The following is a 15,679-nucleotide window of genomic DNA, read 5'->3' as shown; positions in this document are numbered from 1 at the left end:
CTTGTGAAATGATTTGTGTTTATGGATGAATTTCACTTATAGTACCTCAGCCGCTGCTTGGGGGGAGGGGGTCAGAGGAGGAGGACAGGAATAGCTCTCCATCTTATTTTTTGAGACAGAATCTCGCACTGAACCTGAAGCTCACAGTTTCAGTGCAGCTGGGTGACAGCAAATTCCTGAGCTCTGCCTGGCTCTGCACCCAGCTCTGGAGCTACAGGTAGGCATGGGATTGTATTTTACGTAGATGTTGGGGAGTTGAACTCACTCTTCTGCAGCAAGTGCCCTTCCCTGCTGAGCCATCGCCCCTCACCCTCACAGTCACCAGCAGGTCAGGGTAGCCAGGAAAGTGGCAGGGTTTGGCCCAGGGCTCCACCCAGCAAGGGGCCTGGCAATATGGTTATGTCCCAGGGAGAGGTAACTATTGGTCTGCTGTTAGCTGCCAAATTCTGGCTTTCATGATTTTAGTCAGTCCTTAGGGATTGGACCCAGTTATGTCTGAAAGGCATTGGATAATTAACACTGCAATGGGCCGGCTCTGAGCCACTGTGACCACCAGCAGGGCTGCATGTCAGAGCAAGCAAGGGGATTGCCGTAGCCACCCAGCTCTGTGACCTCTGTACCGAGGGAGGAGAGGATGGAAGAATAAACCTCAAACTTGAGCCTGTTGACTGACCTGCTCACATCTGTCCAGCCTGAAAACACTGTTCTTTCCATAGGCTCGTATTGAATGAGAAACGGAGATCATAAAATGAAAGCATTAAAGCTCAGGTCAGTGGGCAAAGTAAATCATACAGGGTGGCCATGGTGACGCGCACCTGCAATCTTAGTACTTGGAGGTAGAGAAAGGAGGGTCAGGCATTCAAGACCAGCCACAGCTACACACTGATTTTGATGCCAGCCAGGGCAGGGGTAGGGAGATCTCCTTGAGTTCCAGGCCAGCCTGTTCTACGTAGTGAAACCTGCTCTCAAAACAAACAAGTAGGTGCTAGAGAGATGGCTCAGAGGGTAAGAGCACCAGCTGCTCTTCCAAAGGTCCTGAGTTCAATTCCCACCAACCACATGGTGGCTCACAACCATCTATAATGAGATCTGCTGCCCTCTTCTGGCCTGCAGGCATATATTCGGGCAGAATACTGTATACATAATAAATAAATACATCTTTTTAAAAAAAAGAACAAGCAAAAAACAAGTTCCTCAAACAAATCCTGATGGGCTGGATAGATGTCCCAGCAGGGATCGCCTTGCTGCCCAGCCGAGCCCCTGGTTAAATAGCCGGAACTCACCTGGCTGTAGAGAACTGACTGCAGCATATCTTTGACCCACGCGCTGTGCCGTCACATGTAAGCGAATGCATGCACACATGCACATAGACGATAAATGAAATGCAATTTAGGCTTGTTTTTTTTTTTCTTTTGATTTTTCAAGATAGGGTTTCTGTGTTGCCTGTCCTGGACTTGCTTCATAACCCAGCCTGGCTTTGAACTTACAGAGATCCTCCTGCCTCTGCCTCCCAAGTTTGTTTTGTTTTTTAAAAGCAGAAATAGGATTGGGGACAGGGCTCAGGTGGTGTTCTTGTTGCCCAAGTGTAAGGCTTGGGTTTGGATCCCAGTGTCCACATAAGACTAGGTACGGTGTCGACCCAGCATCTGTGATCCCAGCACTGTGGGGAGATGGGAGGCAGGAGAAGTTCAGGACTCTCCTAAACTAGCTAGCTTGGCATTTTCTTCACTATAGTGAGTCAGAGACCCTGCCTCAAACGAGGTGACACCAAAGGTTGTCATTTGACCTCTGCATGCACACTGGTGCACCTGCCCATACTTATTTTGCTTTTTGTTTTTGTTTTTTGTTTTTTTTTTGAGACAGGGTTTCTCTGTGTAGCCTTGGCTGTCTTAGACTCACTTTGTAGACCAGGCTGGCCTCAAACTCACAGTGATCCACCTGTCTCCGCCTCCTGAGTGCTGGGATTAAAGGCGTGCACCCTTTGTAGCCCTTTAAACTCCCCTGATGTTTTTTTGCTTTCACATGTGTGTGATTGGCACCCCAGGGCTTTAGGATTTGCTAGGCTTGGTCACTCTGGTGTGACTCACCTCACCTGGCTGCCTGCACACCTGAATGGAGGGACTTGGGCTCCTCACACAGGCTGGTACCCCAGGTTCTGTCATGGGTGAGAGTGGGCACAGTCCCTCACCTCTAGATCTAGACAATTGCAGAGACCAGCCTTCCATGGATCCTTCTATTTTAGGGGAGCTTCTGGATATCTTTCGGGGTGATTAGCCCTGGGTGCCTGATGAACAGAAGTGTTTGTTGAAAGGTTTGTCTTGCCTGCTCTCAGACTCAGGCTGCAGCCCCTGGGGAAGGCAGGGTTTCTCCTGTCATGTCAGCCTTGACTAAGGAGAAGGCCACCAGTCTGGGGGAGGCCGAGGGACCCAGAGGATCTGCCTCCCAGCGAGGCATGCTGGCACAGAGTCTGAAAGGCCTCTGCGTGGGTGGAGGTTGGAGCACGGCCCTGAGTGGGTGGCCTGGCCTGAGTGTAGAGGGCAAAGACACAAGCTGAATGCAAATGAGGCTAGGATCCTCAGGCTCCAAGGTTGAAGTCAGTTCAGTCCCGGACCTGAGCACCAGGGGAACTGAAGGGTGGCGCATTTCATGGGCAAGACATCCACCTTTCCTGCCCTAGAGATACCAAAAGGGGCTTTTTTAATTTTTATTTTTTAAGATTGATTGATTTATTATTTATACAGTGCTCTTCCTGCATGTACACCTTCAGGCCACAAGAGGGCATCAGATCCCATTATAGATGGTAGTAAGCCCTCTATAATGCTGGGACTTGAACTCAGGACCTCTGGAGGAGCAGTCAGTGTCCTTAACCTCTGAGCCATCTGCCCAGCCTCCAAGGGGTCTTAACATTAGATCCCAGGTGTTGCCAGGTCCCCAACAACTCACGGGAGGAGCGAGCATTGGCATCTCTGGGCCTGGACTGGGCTTTCCGCCTAGGACCTTCCCCTCCTGATATGGCCACTGCTGCACTGGGTATCCCCTGCAGGTGACACCAGCTGGAAAAGGCTATTAGCAATTCTGTGCTAGGCCACCTTGTCCTGTTGGACAGCAGAGATGACTCCACCTAGGGCCCCTAGACCAGGGAGCCATGGGACAGAAATATGGGACCAGGAGGCACTGGACCCAGAGAACTGGTGTTGGATGATAGTTCCCCAGTAAAGAGGCTAAAACTGGGTCTGGAGAGATGCTGAGTGACTAGGAGCACATGCTGCTCATGCAGAGGACCCAGGGTCTGACAGACTCTCCTGACCGCTGCAGGTATGGAGTACAGACACATACAGATAGACTTAAAAACAGTAAGAGCCAGGCGTGGTGGCTCACGCCTTTAATTCCAGCACTAGGGAGGCAGAGGCAGGTGGATCTCTGTGAGTTCGAGGCTAGCCTGGTCTACAAAGTGAGCTCCAGAATAGTCAGAGAAGTCCTGCCAACCAATCAATCAATCAATCAATACAAGTGGATGAAGAAGGCTCAGTGGTTAAGAATATTGTAATGCTCTTTCAGAGAACAGGGGTTTGACTCCCAGCACCTATGTCAGGCGGGTCACAAGCACCTGTAGCTAGAGTTGCAGGGGATCTGATGGCACAGTACACATAATTAAACCTAAATCTGCTGGCCATAATGGCGCACCCCTTTAATCCTAACACTAGGGAGGCAGAGGCAGGTCAGTCTCTGAGTTCAAGGCCAGCCTGGTCTGCATAGTTTCATGACAGCCAGAAATACATAGTGAGAACTGTCTCAAAAAAAAAAAAAAAAAAAAGATGGAGAGATGGCTCAGTGGCTACGAGCACTTGTTGCTCTTGCAGAGTCCTGTGTTCAGTCAGGACTCACGTGGTAGTTCACAACCCTCTGTAACCTCAGGTCCAGGGGATCCAAAGGTACCTGACAGCACTGCAGACATGTATGGAGACAAAACACACACAATAAAATGAGTAAATCTAAGAAAATATTTTAAAAATTAAAATTTAATAAATAATTATTTTAATAAAATAAGTATTTATTTTTTAAAAATCATGGGTGCTGGAGAGATGGCTCAGTGGTTAAGAGCACTGTCTGCTCTTCCAGAGGTCCTGAGTTCAATTCCCAGCAACCACATGGAGGCTCACGAGCATCTGTACCCTGTAATGTTCTCCTCTGGCCTGTATACAGATAGAACGCCCGTATACATATATATAACTTTTTAAAAATATCACCATGTAGCCTTAATATCCTAGAACTCAGAGAGTTGCATGCCTCTGCCTCCTGAGTACTGGAATTACATTCATGTACCATTAAACTTAGAAAATAACTATATATATATATTGTTTTTTGTTTTTTGTTTTTTTTAAATATTTTATTTAATTTTTAATTTATGTGCCGTGGTGTAGAGGTGTCAGATCGTGAAGTTACAGACAGTTGTGAGTTGCCATGTGGGTGCTGGGAATTGAACCTGGGTACTTTGGAAGAGCAGGCAGTGCTCTTAACCACTGAGCCATCTCTCCAGCCCCTTGTTTGTTTTTCGAGACAGAGTTTTTCTGTGTGGCCTTGGTGTCCTGGACTCATTTTGTAGACTAGGCTGACCTCCAGCTCACAGCAGTCCGTCTGCCTCTGCCCCGTGAGTGTGGGATTAAAGGTGTGCACCACCAACACCCAGCTTAAAACAATTTTAAAAGAAGTTAAAAATGTCTGGAGTGCTTCAGTCTTGCCCTGGGGTGGCAGGCACCCTATATCTGACCATCTTTGTCCAGACTGGAGGCCTGGAACCCTGCTCCTGCCCAGCCAAGGCAGCACCAAGAACAGTTGCAGTGTCACTGCAAAGGGCCTCAAAGGACTGGGCTCAACTGACGCCTCCAGAGTAGGTCAGAGGATAGGCTGTGTGAGCCCAGAGCCCCATTTCCCAGGCGAGGCTTCAGCTTCTGCCATGCGGAGTACCAGCATTCACTGGCCTGGCTGTAGGCACCAGCACTGAGGTAAAGTGTACAAGGCCAGAGTCAGCCCAGGCAGACTCCCGGCATCTGAGCAGGCACAGTGGGATTTTGGCTTCTTCATTCTCAGGCATGTCAGGTCCTGGTGCCTCTGTCCTTACCTAACCTATTAGATGGTCACCGTGTGACACTGGTGCTGGACACTGATGAGGCTTCTGAGGTAGAAACTCGGTAGCTAGCACATTAGACGCCAGCAGCCCTGGAGGCACTTACTGGGCAGCAAGTTTCCTGATGTACAGGGGAGCCTTGAGTGGGCCTGCCAAGGAAGGCACTACTGGTAGTGCATCCACCCAGGGCTCCTGCTTATATCGGGTCCCTTCTCTCTGCAGCCTCTTGACCCCAGAGCACCATGGGAAGTCTCATCTTCCCCCAAGCTCCATCCCAAGCCCATTTGCTAGAGCCCCAGGCCCAAGGGCACCCTCCACTAACTGCCTTGGCTCTCCTCATAGGGCACAGCCTCTGAGCTCCCACACTCTGGCCTGGGACAAAGAAGAAGAGAGGCCTATCTGTCAGAGGGCTGAGGTGGCCTGAGGGCCAGGCTGTGAGTCCCAGGATGCCCCTGCCTGAGCCCAGTGAGCAGGAGGGTGAGAGTGTGAAAGCTGGCCAAGAGCCATCACTTGGAGCCAGGAAGCCTCAGGAGTCCTCCAATCTGGTCCTGGCCAGGGATAAAAGGAGACCCAAGTCAAAAGGCGTCATGTCCCTGGAGATGTCGGGCCCTGCCACCCTATCCAGCAACACCCAGAGCTTGCCAGCCAAGAAGCAGGGACGGATAATTCACCGGAAACGTAGTCGAGTAGATGCAGGTGAGACCCCTAGCCTGGCTGGTCCTGGCTCTGACAAGTCTGTTGTCCTGCACACGCCCATTTCCATCAGGAGGACCTTGGATGCTCCATTCTTCCTTTCAGTTAAGCCTCTTAAGTCTCTAAACACCAGGCACCAGGCACTTTCCCGCAAGCTCACAGAACTGCAGCCATATACAGAATTCTCTAAACGCCTTAAATCCCTTCCCTTACCACAAAAGCATCTTGTAGCACCTGGGCTTGCCTGGCAACAGGGAGCCTGCGAAAACACTCTGCTCACAGGATCCTGCCCTAGTCCAAACCCCACTCCCTAAGGCCCCTGACCTTGAGCCTTACCCTAGGGAAGCTAACCCAGCCTTTTCATGCCCCCAGTTGCCCCCCAGCCTCTGGAGTTCCTGAAGACGCCATTTGGGGGTCGCCTTCTGGTACACAAGTCATTCCTGTACAAGCAGGAGAAGGCTGTGGGGGACAAGGTCTACTGGAAATGCCGTCAGCACTCAGAGCTAGGCTGCCGGGGACGGGCCATCACCCGTGGCCTTCGAGTCACAGTGATGCGGGACCACTGTCACCCACCTGATGAGGAAGGCCTGGAGGTCCGGCGCCAGAAGGAGAAGCTGCCCAGCTCAGACCTGCCTGAGGGCTCTGAAGGCCAAGAAGATGGGGTAAGCCTGTGGCTGTACCCCGTGGAGCCAGAGCCCACCCCTCAGCAAAGTGCTGAACCCCCAGAGGAGGAGCAGGGGTACCGATCCCTGGCACTGCAGAGCCTGCCTCCCAAGAAACGCCCCACACCAGGAGTGGGTAAGTACACGTCCTCCCTCACTTGGGCAGGAAAGAACCCTCAGATCTTTCATGCCCCAATAAAAACGGGGGACTTGGTGTAGGTTCTCAGAATGTACTCAGAGTCAGAAGTACAAATGCATCCCAGCCATCACTGAGGCCACGGGTCACACAGCACTGGGCTCTGGGATCCCAGGGCCTGTGAAATGTTTTCAATGCAGCAGGCCTGGTCTGGGGCCCTGAAATCTGCAAACCCACGGGCAGGCTTTCCTGATTCTGGCATCAAGTTTGGCCAGGGTTCCCAGGAGCAAGGTTTGGCTTTGAGTCCCAGGTTCAAATTCCAGCCCCATGGATGAAGGCCTGTAGCCTCAGAAGAGTCACATGAATTCTGGGGTCTTAGGAGCTTGTGCCTGACGCAGGTTGTGGCCACTCCACTGTTGTGGAGCTTTGGGGGCCATGTTCTGCATTTTTAGCTGGGTGAGAGGTGCATTCTTAGAGTCAGGAGGCAAGGCTTTGCGGGGGGCCAAATGTCTCCCAACCCACAAGACTCTGAGGATCTGAGGCTGCACTGGTGGCAGGGGACCTTATTGTCAGTGTGGTTCTGTTAAGACTATTTGAGTGTGCGCCTTTATTACTCAGAGAAGGGCTAAGAACGCTGCTTGGTGAGAGAGCAGTTGCCTCACATGTTGGAGGCTTAGGCTTAAATCTATACCCTGTAAAAACAAAAACTAGACAAGAGCTTTTAAACAAACCCTAGAAAAATACAGCCAAGGGTAGCCCAGAACATAACCCAATGAATCAGAGCCCAGCTCGGCCCCTCCTGCTGTGCCATGAACTGATGGGCATTGACTTGCAGAAGGGACCCTTGTTCCTCTTGGGTGGCACAATGGGAAAGGACTGGGCTTCACACGTGCCCAGCTCAGGGAAGGAAGCAGGTGGACACTGGGGAGAAAGGTACATGGTGCTTCCTCCTTGGACCCCTGGACTCTGGTTCTTGGTGGTGACTTTCCTGGGTTCTTGTTCCAGTACGATATCGGCCCCTTGAGTTTCTGAAGACATGTTACGGCGGCACCTTCCTGGTACACCAGTCCTTCCTCTACAAGCGGGAGAAGACTGTGGGAAGCAAGGTGTATTGGACCTGTCGGGACCACGCAGTCCATGGCTGCCGCAGCCGGGCCATCACTCAGGGCCAGCGGGTGACGGTGATGCGCAGCCACTGCCACTCCCCCGACATGGAAGGCCTGCAGGCCCGGCGACAGCAGGAGAAGACCATAAAGAAGATACAGGCAAGACGGATTGGTGCTGGGGACTTGGAGGATTGCGATGACATCGAGGACACGCTGCTCCAAGGGGTGGACAGCCTGTTCTACCGCAGGGGCCAGGGCACACTGACTCTCAGTAGGGCCAGGTCCAGAAAGCGAGCAAAGGAGCATCAAGAATCATTGCAGGAGCCCCCCGAGGAGGAGGACCAGGATGTGGACCCCAGTAAGTCTTAATGTTTGGGGACTTGCTGGGCAGAGGTGGTGGCCTCAGTTTGGGAGGGGTGTGGCCAGCCTTCTCAACCTACCCTTGCCTTCTTACTCTACACCCTCTGCTCCCAGCCCCTAACTGCCCTTCCTGTGCCCTGCAGGAGGCCCAGAGTTCCTGAGGACCCCTCTAGGAGGAAGCTTCCTGGTGTATGAGTCCTTCCTCTATAGGAGGGAGAAAGCGGCTGGTGAGAAGGTATACTGGACTTGCCGGGATCAGGCACGCATGGGTTGCCGCAGCCGAGCCATCACTCAGGGCAGGCAGGTGACCGTGATGAGAGGCCACTGTCATCCACCTGACCTGTTAGGATTGGAGACTCTGAGGCAGCGGGAGAAACGCCCCGGCCCCACTCAGTGGGATGGCCCAGGTACCCGGGGGACACCCTACCACCTTTTCTATTGGCTATATGTGTCCTGCCTATTCTGGACGTCACAGTGTTCTCTTCTGTACTCCTCCCGCCCCTTCTGCCCTGGGCTCAGTCCATCTGGGCTTTGTTCTCCCAGGTTCCTCCTCACCTGCCTACTTAGTTTTCAGCCCCCAAACCTGATAAACCCAGTCTCCTCTCCTCTGCTATGGTAGGGGTTATCAGTAGGGGCTACAGAACGAGTCCGGTCAGGTCCTCGTTCCTACAGTGTGGACAGAGCCGCAGGTCAGAGTCTGGGAGCTGAAAGCACCAAACCTCTCTGCAGCTTTGTCTATTGAACACTTGCATTCTGGGTCCTGGCTCTGCTGGTTCAGCTGCCTGGCAGAGCCTGGTGTCTGCCTAAGGAAAGTGACTACAGCCAGCCTTCTCACCAGGCCAGGGCTCAGTTCCTCAGTCCACACTTACCAGTCTCCCAGGCCAGTAGTTTTTAGAGTCCTAGTTACTTTGATCCTGAACTTATTCCAAATATAGGAGGCGTTTTATCATCCTTATTTCCTTTTTGTTCCATTTCTATGACATCTCTATGAACAGGGGGATGGTACCAGGACAATGTAATGCCCAGTCTTGCCCTTCCTCCTAGCCCCCTGCAGCCTGCTCTGCGCATTTGCTCACCGGGCTCTTTTTTTCCTCCTCCTCCTCTTCCTCCTTCTTTTTTTTGAGGGGGGGGGTTGTTTTTGTTTTGTTTTTAGTTTTTTTGGTTTTGTTTTTTTTTTTTTTTTTTTTGTTTTTTGAGACATGCCTTTTCTGTGTAGTAGCTTTCGATGTCTGAGACTTACTTTGTAGACCAGGCTGGCCTCGAACTCATAGTGATCCACCTGCCTCTGCCTTAGAGTGCTGAGATTAAAGGCGTGTGCCACCACACTTAGCACTGAAAATAAATATTTTAACGTTCAGATGTATAGCTGTTTTGCTTGTGTGCATATTTATTTTTATTTTATTTATTTTATTTTATTTATTTATTTATTTTTTTTTTGGTTTTTCGAGACAGGGTTTCTCTGTGTAGCTTTGGCCATCCTGGACTCACTTTGTAGACCAGGCTGGCCTTGAACTCACAGCGATCCGCCTGCCTCTGCCTCCCGAGTGCTGGGATTAAAGGCATGTGCCACCACGCCCGGCTGTGTGCATATTTATATGCCATCTGGGTGCCTGGTGTCCACAGAGTCTGTGCCAGGTACCTGTAGAGGCCTAAAGAGGGCAGCAGACTGTCGTGAATGTGGGTGCTGGGAATCGAACCTGGGTCCACCAGAAGTGCAGCCTTTGCTCTTAACTGCTTAACTTCCATCTCTCCAGCCCTCCTGTGGGCTGGAGGTGGCCCATTCCCCACAGCCACGAGCCTTCCTCTCCTCAGTCTGATGTCTCCTTCCCTCCCCTCCTCCCCCACCTTACCAGGAGCTCCAGAGTCAGATGCCTCTGCCCAAAGCCTTCAGCCTCTCCGGGCTCCCCAGCTGCTTCTGTCATCTGATGACTCCCTAGGAGGTCGCTGCATTCCATGGTCTGCTAGTTTGGCCCATTAAGCCCCGTTTAATGCGTTCAACTGCTTTCCTAATCCAAAGCCCAAAGTCCATGTTCTGCAAACAAGCAGCATGGTCAGGCCTGTCACAGCAGCACCCCACTCCTGGTACCGACTTCTGTCTTAGTCAGTGTTCTGTTGCTGTGAAGAGATGCCATGGCCAAGACAACTCTTACAAAAGAACACATGTAATCGGGGCTTGCTCACATTACTGTCGTGGCTGGGAACAAGGGTGTGCACGGGCAGACATGGTGCTGGAGAAGACGTTGAGAGTTCGACATCTAGATTCGACATCTAGATCTATAGGCACCAGGAAGAGAGAGAGACACACACACTGAGCCTAGCTTGGGCTTCTGGAACCTCAAAGCCCACCCCAGTGGCATTCTTCCTCCAACAAGGCCACACCTACTTCAACAAGTTGGTGCCTCCCAACCTTTTCGAATAATGCCACTCCCTGGTGACCAAGCGTTCGAATCTATGAGCCTAGGGGCCATTTCTGTTCAAACCACCACAGCAGCCCTTGTGCCTGGTCAAAGTGAGGGCAAGAGAGGGGAGACAAGAGGGTGCCCTGCCCTGGGCAAGGCCAAGCTGTTCTTCAGGTTCCTCCTACCTTCACTGCTCAAGCTGAAGCCCAGCCTACACACTACACACACACACGGACACACGGACACACACACACAGAACACACACGGCCCTGGGGCTCATGAATCAAACTCCCCTCTTTAGCTCTGAGCTGCTTTGACTCCCGCTCTGGAGGGCACCCAGTGTAAAAGAGCAAACACATCCACCTCTTCCTGAAGTATCCTGATGGGAGCCTTCACCTGCGGGGCCTGGCCAGTGTCCTGCCGCAGCACAGGCAGACCCTGGCCCCTGGAGGCACGGTGGGTTTGAAGACACAGGGCTATCTCACTGTGAGCAGGGAGAAGGCATAAAGTGGGTGCTAGGGTCTCTCCAGGGTATATGCTGACCTTGGCCATGAAAATCGGAACGTTCCCCAATCTCTCCCAAGGCCAAGGTCATACCCCTTCCCTCACTGCTTCTTTTGTCTCTTTGCAGAAGGGCCTGAGTTCCTGAAGACCCCTCTGGGGGGCAGCTTCCTGGTGTACGAGTCCTTCCTGTACAGGCGGGAGAAAGCGACCGGTGATAAGGTGTACTGGACTTGCCGGGACCAGGCGCGTATGGGCTGTCGTAGCCGTGCCATCACACAGGGTCAACGGGTGATGGTCATGCGCAGGCACTGCCACCCACCCGACATGGGTGGCCTGGAAGCCCTGCGGCAACGGGAGAACTTTCCTAACCTGACGCACTGGGAAGGCCCAGGTATGTGGAGGCAGAGTGGCCTCTCCCCGATGCCATGTAGCTCCTCAGTCCCTTGCCAGGATCTGTGCTTCAGGTACCAATTTTAGCACCCGATTGATTACTATTGCTGAGAGCACTAGCTCTAGAACAAGGCGGGGGAGGGGGGTGCCATGGCTGGCAGTCACCAGAAGTGCACATACACATGACTGGGCAGTGTGCTGAGCCCTAGCGGCCCTCCATCTCATCTGGACCGCTCATCTTTTTCCTGTCTCCTCCCTGGGCCTGTTCTGCTCTAGCTTCTGTTTTCACGGGCTCTTCCTGGCCATAGCCCCAGTGTTACCCAGCCCTTGACTTCAGCTTCTTCTTCTTCTTCTTTTTTTTGGTCTTTCGTGACAAGGTTTCTCTGTGTAGCCTTGGCTGTCCTGGACTGGCTTTGTAACCCAGGCTGGCCTTGAACTCACAGTGATCTGCCTGCCTCTGCCTTCTGAGTGCTGGGATTAAAGGCATGCGCCACCATACCCAGTGACTTCAGCTTCTTAAGTTTGAGCATGGCTTTGTGGCCAGCTGGTGGCAGGGACATGACAGGCTCCCAATACACAGACCAGATGACCCATAAGACACCCACTTGTGTCTGGTGAGACCTCCAGTTGAGCACCAGGGAAGGCTCAGGCAGCACTAGAACCCCTGCAAAGCAAAGCAAGTGTGTAGTAGAGAGTGTCAGGACCATTAGTTCCCAGAGCCCTGAGCAGGCAGCAAAGGGATAGGGTCAGGGACCAAAGTGGGTGCTCCTGGGACTGCAGTGGGCAGAGGGAGGCCCAGGCCTCCTCTGTGGTCCCTCACAGCATGACTCTGCCTTACAGAGCCCATGCAGCCTTTGGAATTCCTGCGGACATCTCTTGGAGGCCGATTCCTGGTTTATGAGTCCTTCCTATACAGGAAGGAGAAGGCTGCTGGTGAGAAGGTGTACTGGATGTGTCGGGACCAGGCTCGGCTAGGCTGCCGCAGTCGGGCCATCACCCAGGGCCGGCGAGTCATGGTAATGCGGAGCCACTGCCATCCACCTGACCTGGCTGGGCTGGAGGCCCTGCGGCAGCGGGAGCAGCTCCCTGGTGCAGCCAAGAGGAAGAAGAAAGGTATACACTGAGTGCCCAGAACACTGAGTAAGTCCAGAACAGCCAGGGCTACACAGAGAAATCCTGTTGGGGGGTTAGTTCCCATCTGGAGGTGCTGGCTCTCGCCATAATATATCTTAGGATAATCTTTTTTCTTTTTGTTTTCATGACAGGGTTTCTCTGTGTAACCTTGGCTTTCCTGGAACTCGCTTGGTAGACCTGTCTCTTGAGAGGTGGGATTAAAGGTGTATGTCACCACTGCCCAGATATATATATACACACACACGTATACATATATACACACACATATATATGCATATATTTTAAAGATTGTTTTTTTCGAGACAAGGTTTCTCTGTGTCTCCTTGGCTGTCCTGGACTTACTTTGTAGACCAGGCTGGCCTCGAACTCACAGCCTGCCTCTGCCTCCCAAGTCCTGGGATTATAGGCACGCTCCACCACGCCTGGCTAAAGATTTACTTTTATTCTATGAGTGTTTGCCTGCCTATATGTGTGTGTGTCACATATGTACCTGGCACCTGTGGAGACCAGAAGAGGGAGTTGGATCCCCTGGAACAGAAGGTGGTTAGCTCCCATGTGGGTGGTGAGAACTGAACCCAGTTCTTGCTCTGGAAGAGCAGCAGGTGATCTTAACTCTCCAGTGTCCTTAGGACGTACTTGATTTCTGATTCTCTTGTCTTCACAAGTGCTAGAATTATAGATGTGTGTGCTTTTACTGCTGTGGCTCGGGTTTGAGTCCCAGTCAGGAAAGCATTGGCTGGAGAGATGGCTCAAGGGTTAAGAGCACTTGATGCTTTTGCGAGAACCCTAATTCAGTTCCCAACACTCACATGATGGCTCACAACCATCTGCAACTCCGGCTCAGGAGCCTTGACACCCTCTTCTGGGAAGTAAACATGTGGTAAGTAGACAGACTACCCATCCATATAAGGTAAAACAAACATTTTTTTAAAGTAAAGGAAGAGAGGGAAGAAAGAGGCTGGAGAGATGGCAGAGTAGTTAGAGTGCTTGCTGCTCTAATGGAGGACTCAGCTGTGGGTCCCAGCTCCCATGTCAGGCCATTCACAAGCGTCTGGAACTCCAGTTGCTGACGATCCATTACCCTCTTTAGGCCTCTGAGGGTACATGCGACATGCAAACACACACATAAATGAAAAATAAAACAATAAGTCAGGTGTTATGGCACATGCTTCTAATCCCAGCACCAGGGAGGGAGAGGCAGGTGGATTTCTGAGTTCGAGGCCATCCTGGCCTACATAGAAAGACCTTGTCTCAAAAATAAATAAATAAAATGATGAATAAAATAATCATTGGCTATTACAGATAACATTTATTGGTATGCCAACAACTTTGATGGGTTATTTAATGGATTACTAAGGGGAGGAACTGGAGATAGGGCTCAGTGGTAGAACACCTGCCTGCAACATGTGAGGCCTTGCATTTAGCGCCCAGAACCACAGAAGTGCTCAGAGAGAGATAAGAGCTACAAAAAACTGATTTAAGAGGAGATTAGAGCAGGAGTCATGTGGGAGTGGCTCCTCCAGCCCTTGAGCCTTAAGATGACTGTGGTCCTCGTGACACCTTTCCTTGCCTCACGGTGAGTCAGAGTTACCCAGCCCAGGCACTCTCAGCACTTTGACCTTAAAAGCTGTTTGGGGGTGATTTGTGGCTGTACATTAGATAACTAAGACAGTTACCTCCAAGTCTGCTGGCTCTCAAGACAGCCTCCAGGCAGTGAACTTGAGGCGCTGATTTTATCTTTGCTGAGGAAAAAGCTAGAGCATGCCTGCAGTCCTAGCACCTGGGAGGCTGAGACAGGAAGAACACCATAGTGTTCAAGGCCTGCCTGGTCTACAGGGTCAGTTCCATGCCTGCCTCAGCTATATAGGGAGATATGTATGGTTAGCAAACTAACAAATGGGCTAGAGAGGTGGCTCAGAGGTTAACAGCACTGGCTGCTCTTCTAAAGGTCCTGAGTTCAATTCCCAGCAACCATCTATAATTAGATCTGGTACCCTCTTATGGCGGGCAGGCATATATATATAGGCAAAACATATATATAATAAATAAATCGTAAAAAACGACAACTAAGAAACAAAACCAAAAAAAAAAAAAATCAAATTCAGACCACTGTTAAACCTTTAGTAGTTTGCTTGTTTGTTTTTGGATACAGGGTCTCTGTATAGCCCTGGCTGTCCTGGAACTCACGAGGTAGACCAGACTGGTTATGAACTCAGAGATCCTCCTGCCTCTGCCTCATAAGTACTGGGATTAAAGGTGTACGCCACCATGCCTGGGTTAAGTAAACCTTTGTAATGATACCCATTTCTCTGTCATCAGGAACATCAAAGAGCAAAAACTGAACAGTCAGTCCTAATGAGCCGAGTCTTCTCTGAAGAACAGAGGACACCCCAAATGCTTCCTGTCCACGCAGGCATTTCCCACCCACTCAGACTCGCTTGACAACAGCTCCTTTCACTCTTCCAAAGCATCGACGACTTCACATTTCCTCAGAGGTCTCCCAGGAGGAGTGCTTGGACCTTGGGTGGTATCTTGTGTTGGCAAAAAAAAAAAAAAAAAAAAAATAGTGCCAAGACCTGATGGATGCCCTGCAGACCTGACCGATGCTGCTGTCACCTCTATGACTTTAGACGGCTGTGGAGAAGTGTGTCTGGACTGATATACCTCGATCCCGCCCTGCTGTCCAGGCCTCAGCACCATCTGCTATGAGAGCATGCAGCCTTCCAAGGAGCTTTGCAGTGGGGAATGGCCCTTTGCGAGCTCCAAGAAGTTCAGCAAAATGAGGTGGTCCTGAGCCGGGACATGTACAGGAACCTCTGCCACCCTCTGAAGACAGTGCACGTTACAGCAGTGGGTGGTTGGATTATTTTGGAGGTGGGTGGAGGGGGGAGGTGCTGGGGCCTTCCTGGCCTTTGGTCACTTGCTGCTTGCTAGGACACAGCCAGCCCCAACCAAGGCAGAGCAGGCCAGGCTCAGGGCTTCACTGTACCCTCTGTTGGACTTGAATCTTACATCCTTTCCCAACTTAAATTAAACCTCTGTCCACAGTTCTCGTGGCAGCTGAAGTTTCTAGCAGTGGGAGCCAGCCCAGGTGTCAGGCAGGAGGCAGTAACACCAGGCATGCCCTGGTGGCAGCTGCATCGCTGAGAATTGCCCACATGGTGTCACAT

The 15,679-nt window shown here is 51.5% G+C and overlaps 1 protein-coding gene across 2 annotated transcripts; it reads left to right on the top strand.

The window, feature by feature from the left end:
- The first annotated feature begins 5,472 nt into the window (after positions 1–5,472).
- On the top strand, positions 5,473–15,578 carry Flywch1 (FLYWCH-type zinc finger 1). Of its 2 annotated transcripts, none has more exons than XM_051168335.1 (7): positions 5,473–5,821; positions 6,191–6,616; positions 7,622–8,080; positions 8,226–8,317; positions 11,205–11,376; positions 12,216–12,488; positions 14,829–15,578. In XM_051168335.1, exons 1-7 carry the CDS (start codon positions 5,572–5,574, stop codon positions 14,849–14,851), a joined length of 1,695 nt encoding a protein of 564 aa, XP_051024292.1. In that variant the 5' UTR covers positions 5,473–5,571; the 3' UTR covers positions 14,852–15,578. The 2 variants fall into 2 exon arrangements, with proteins under 2 accessions (XP_051024292.1, XP_051024291.1); XM_051168334.1 differs by having other exon boundaries at positions 8,226–8,489; positions 11,113–11,376.
- Positions 15,579–15,679: the final 101 nt, after the last annotated feature.

This window comes from Acomys russatus, chromosome 25 (genome assembly GCF_903995435.1).
Source record: "Acomys russatus chromosome 25, mAcoRus1.1, whole genome shotgun sequence".
Lineage (NCBI taxonomy): Eukaryota > Metazoa > Chordata > Mammalia > Rodentia > Muridae > Acomys > Acomys russatus.
This window is presented reverse-complemented; position numbering and strand designations above follow the sequence as displayed.

Bases quoted from the DNA above. Each gene is read 5' to 3' on its own strand.
- Flywch1 (XM_051168334.1), top strand. From the start codon at position 5,572: ATGCCCCTGCCTGAGCCCAGTGAGCAGGAGGGTGAGAGTGTGAAAGCT. The intron at 8,081-8,225 runs GTAAGTCTTAAT...TGTGCCCTGCAG, and splicing joins GGACCAGGATGTGGACCCCA to GAGGCCCAGAGTTCCTGAGG. The intron at 12,489-14,828 runs GTATACACTGAG...CTCTGTCATCAG, and splicing joins AGCCAAGAGGAAGAAGAAAG to GAACATCAAAGAGCAAAAAC.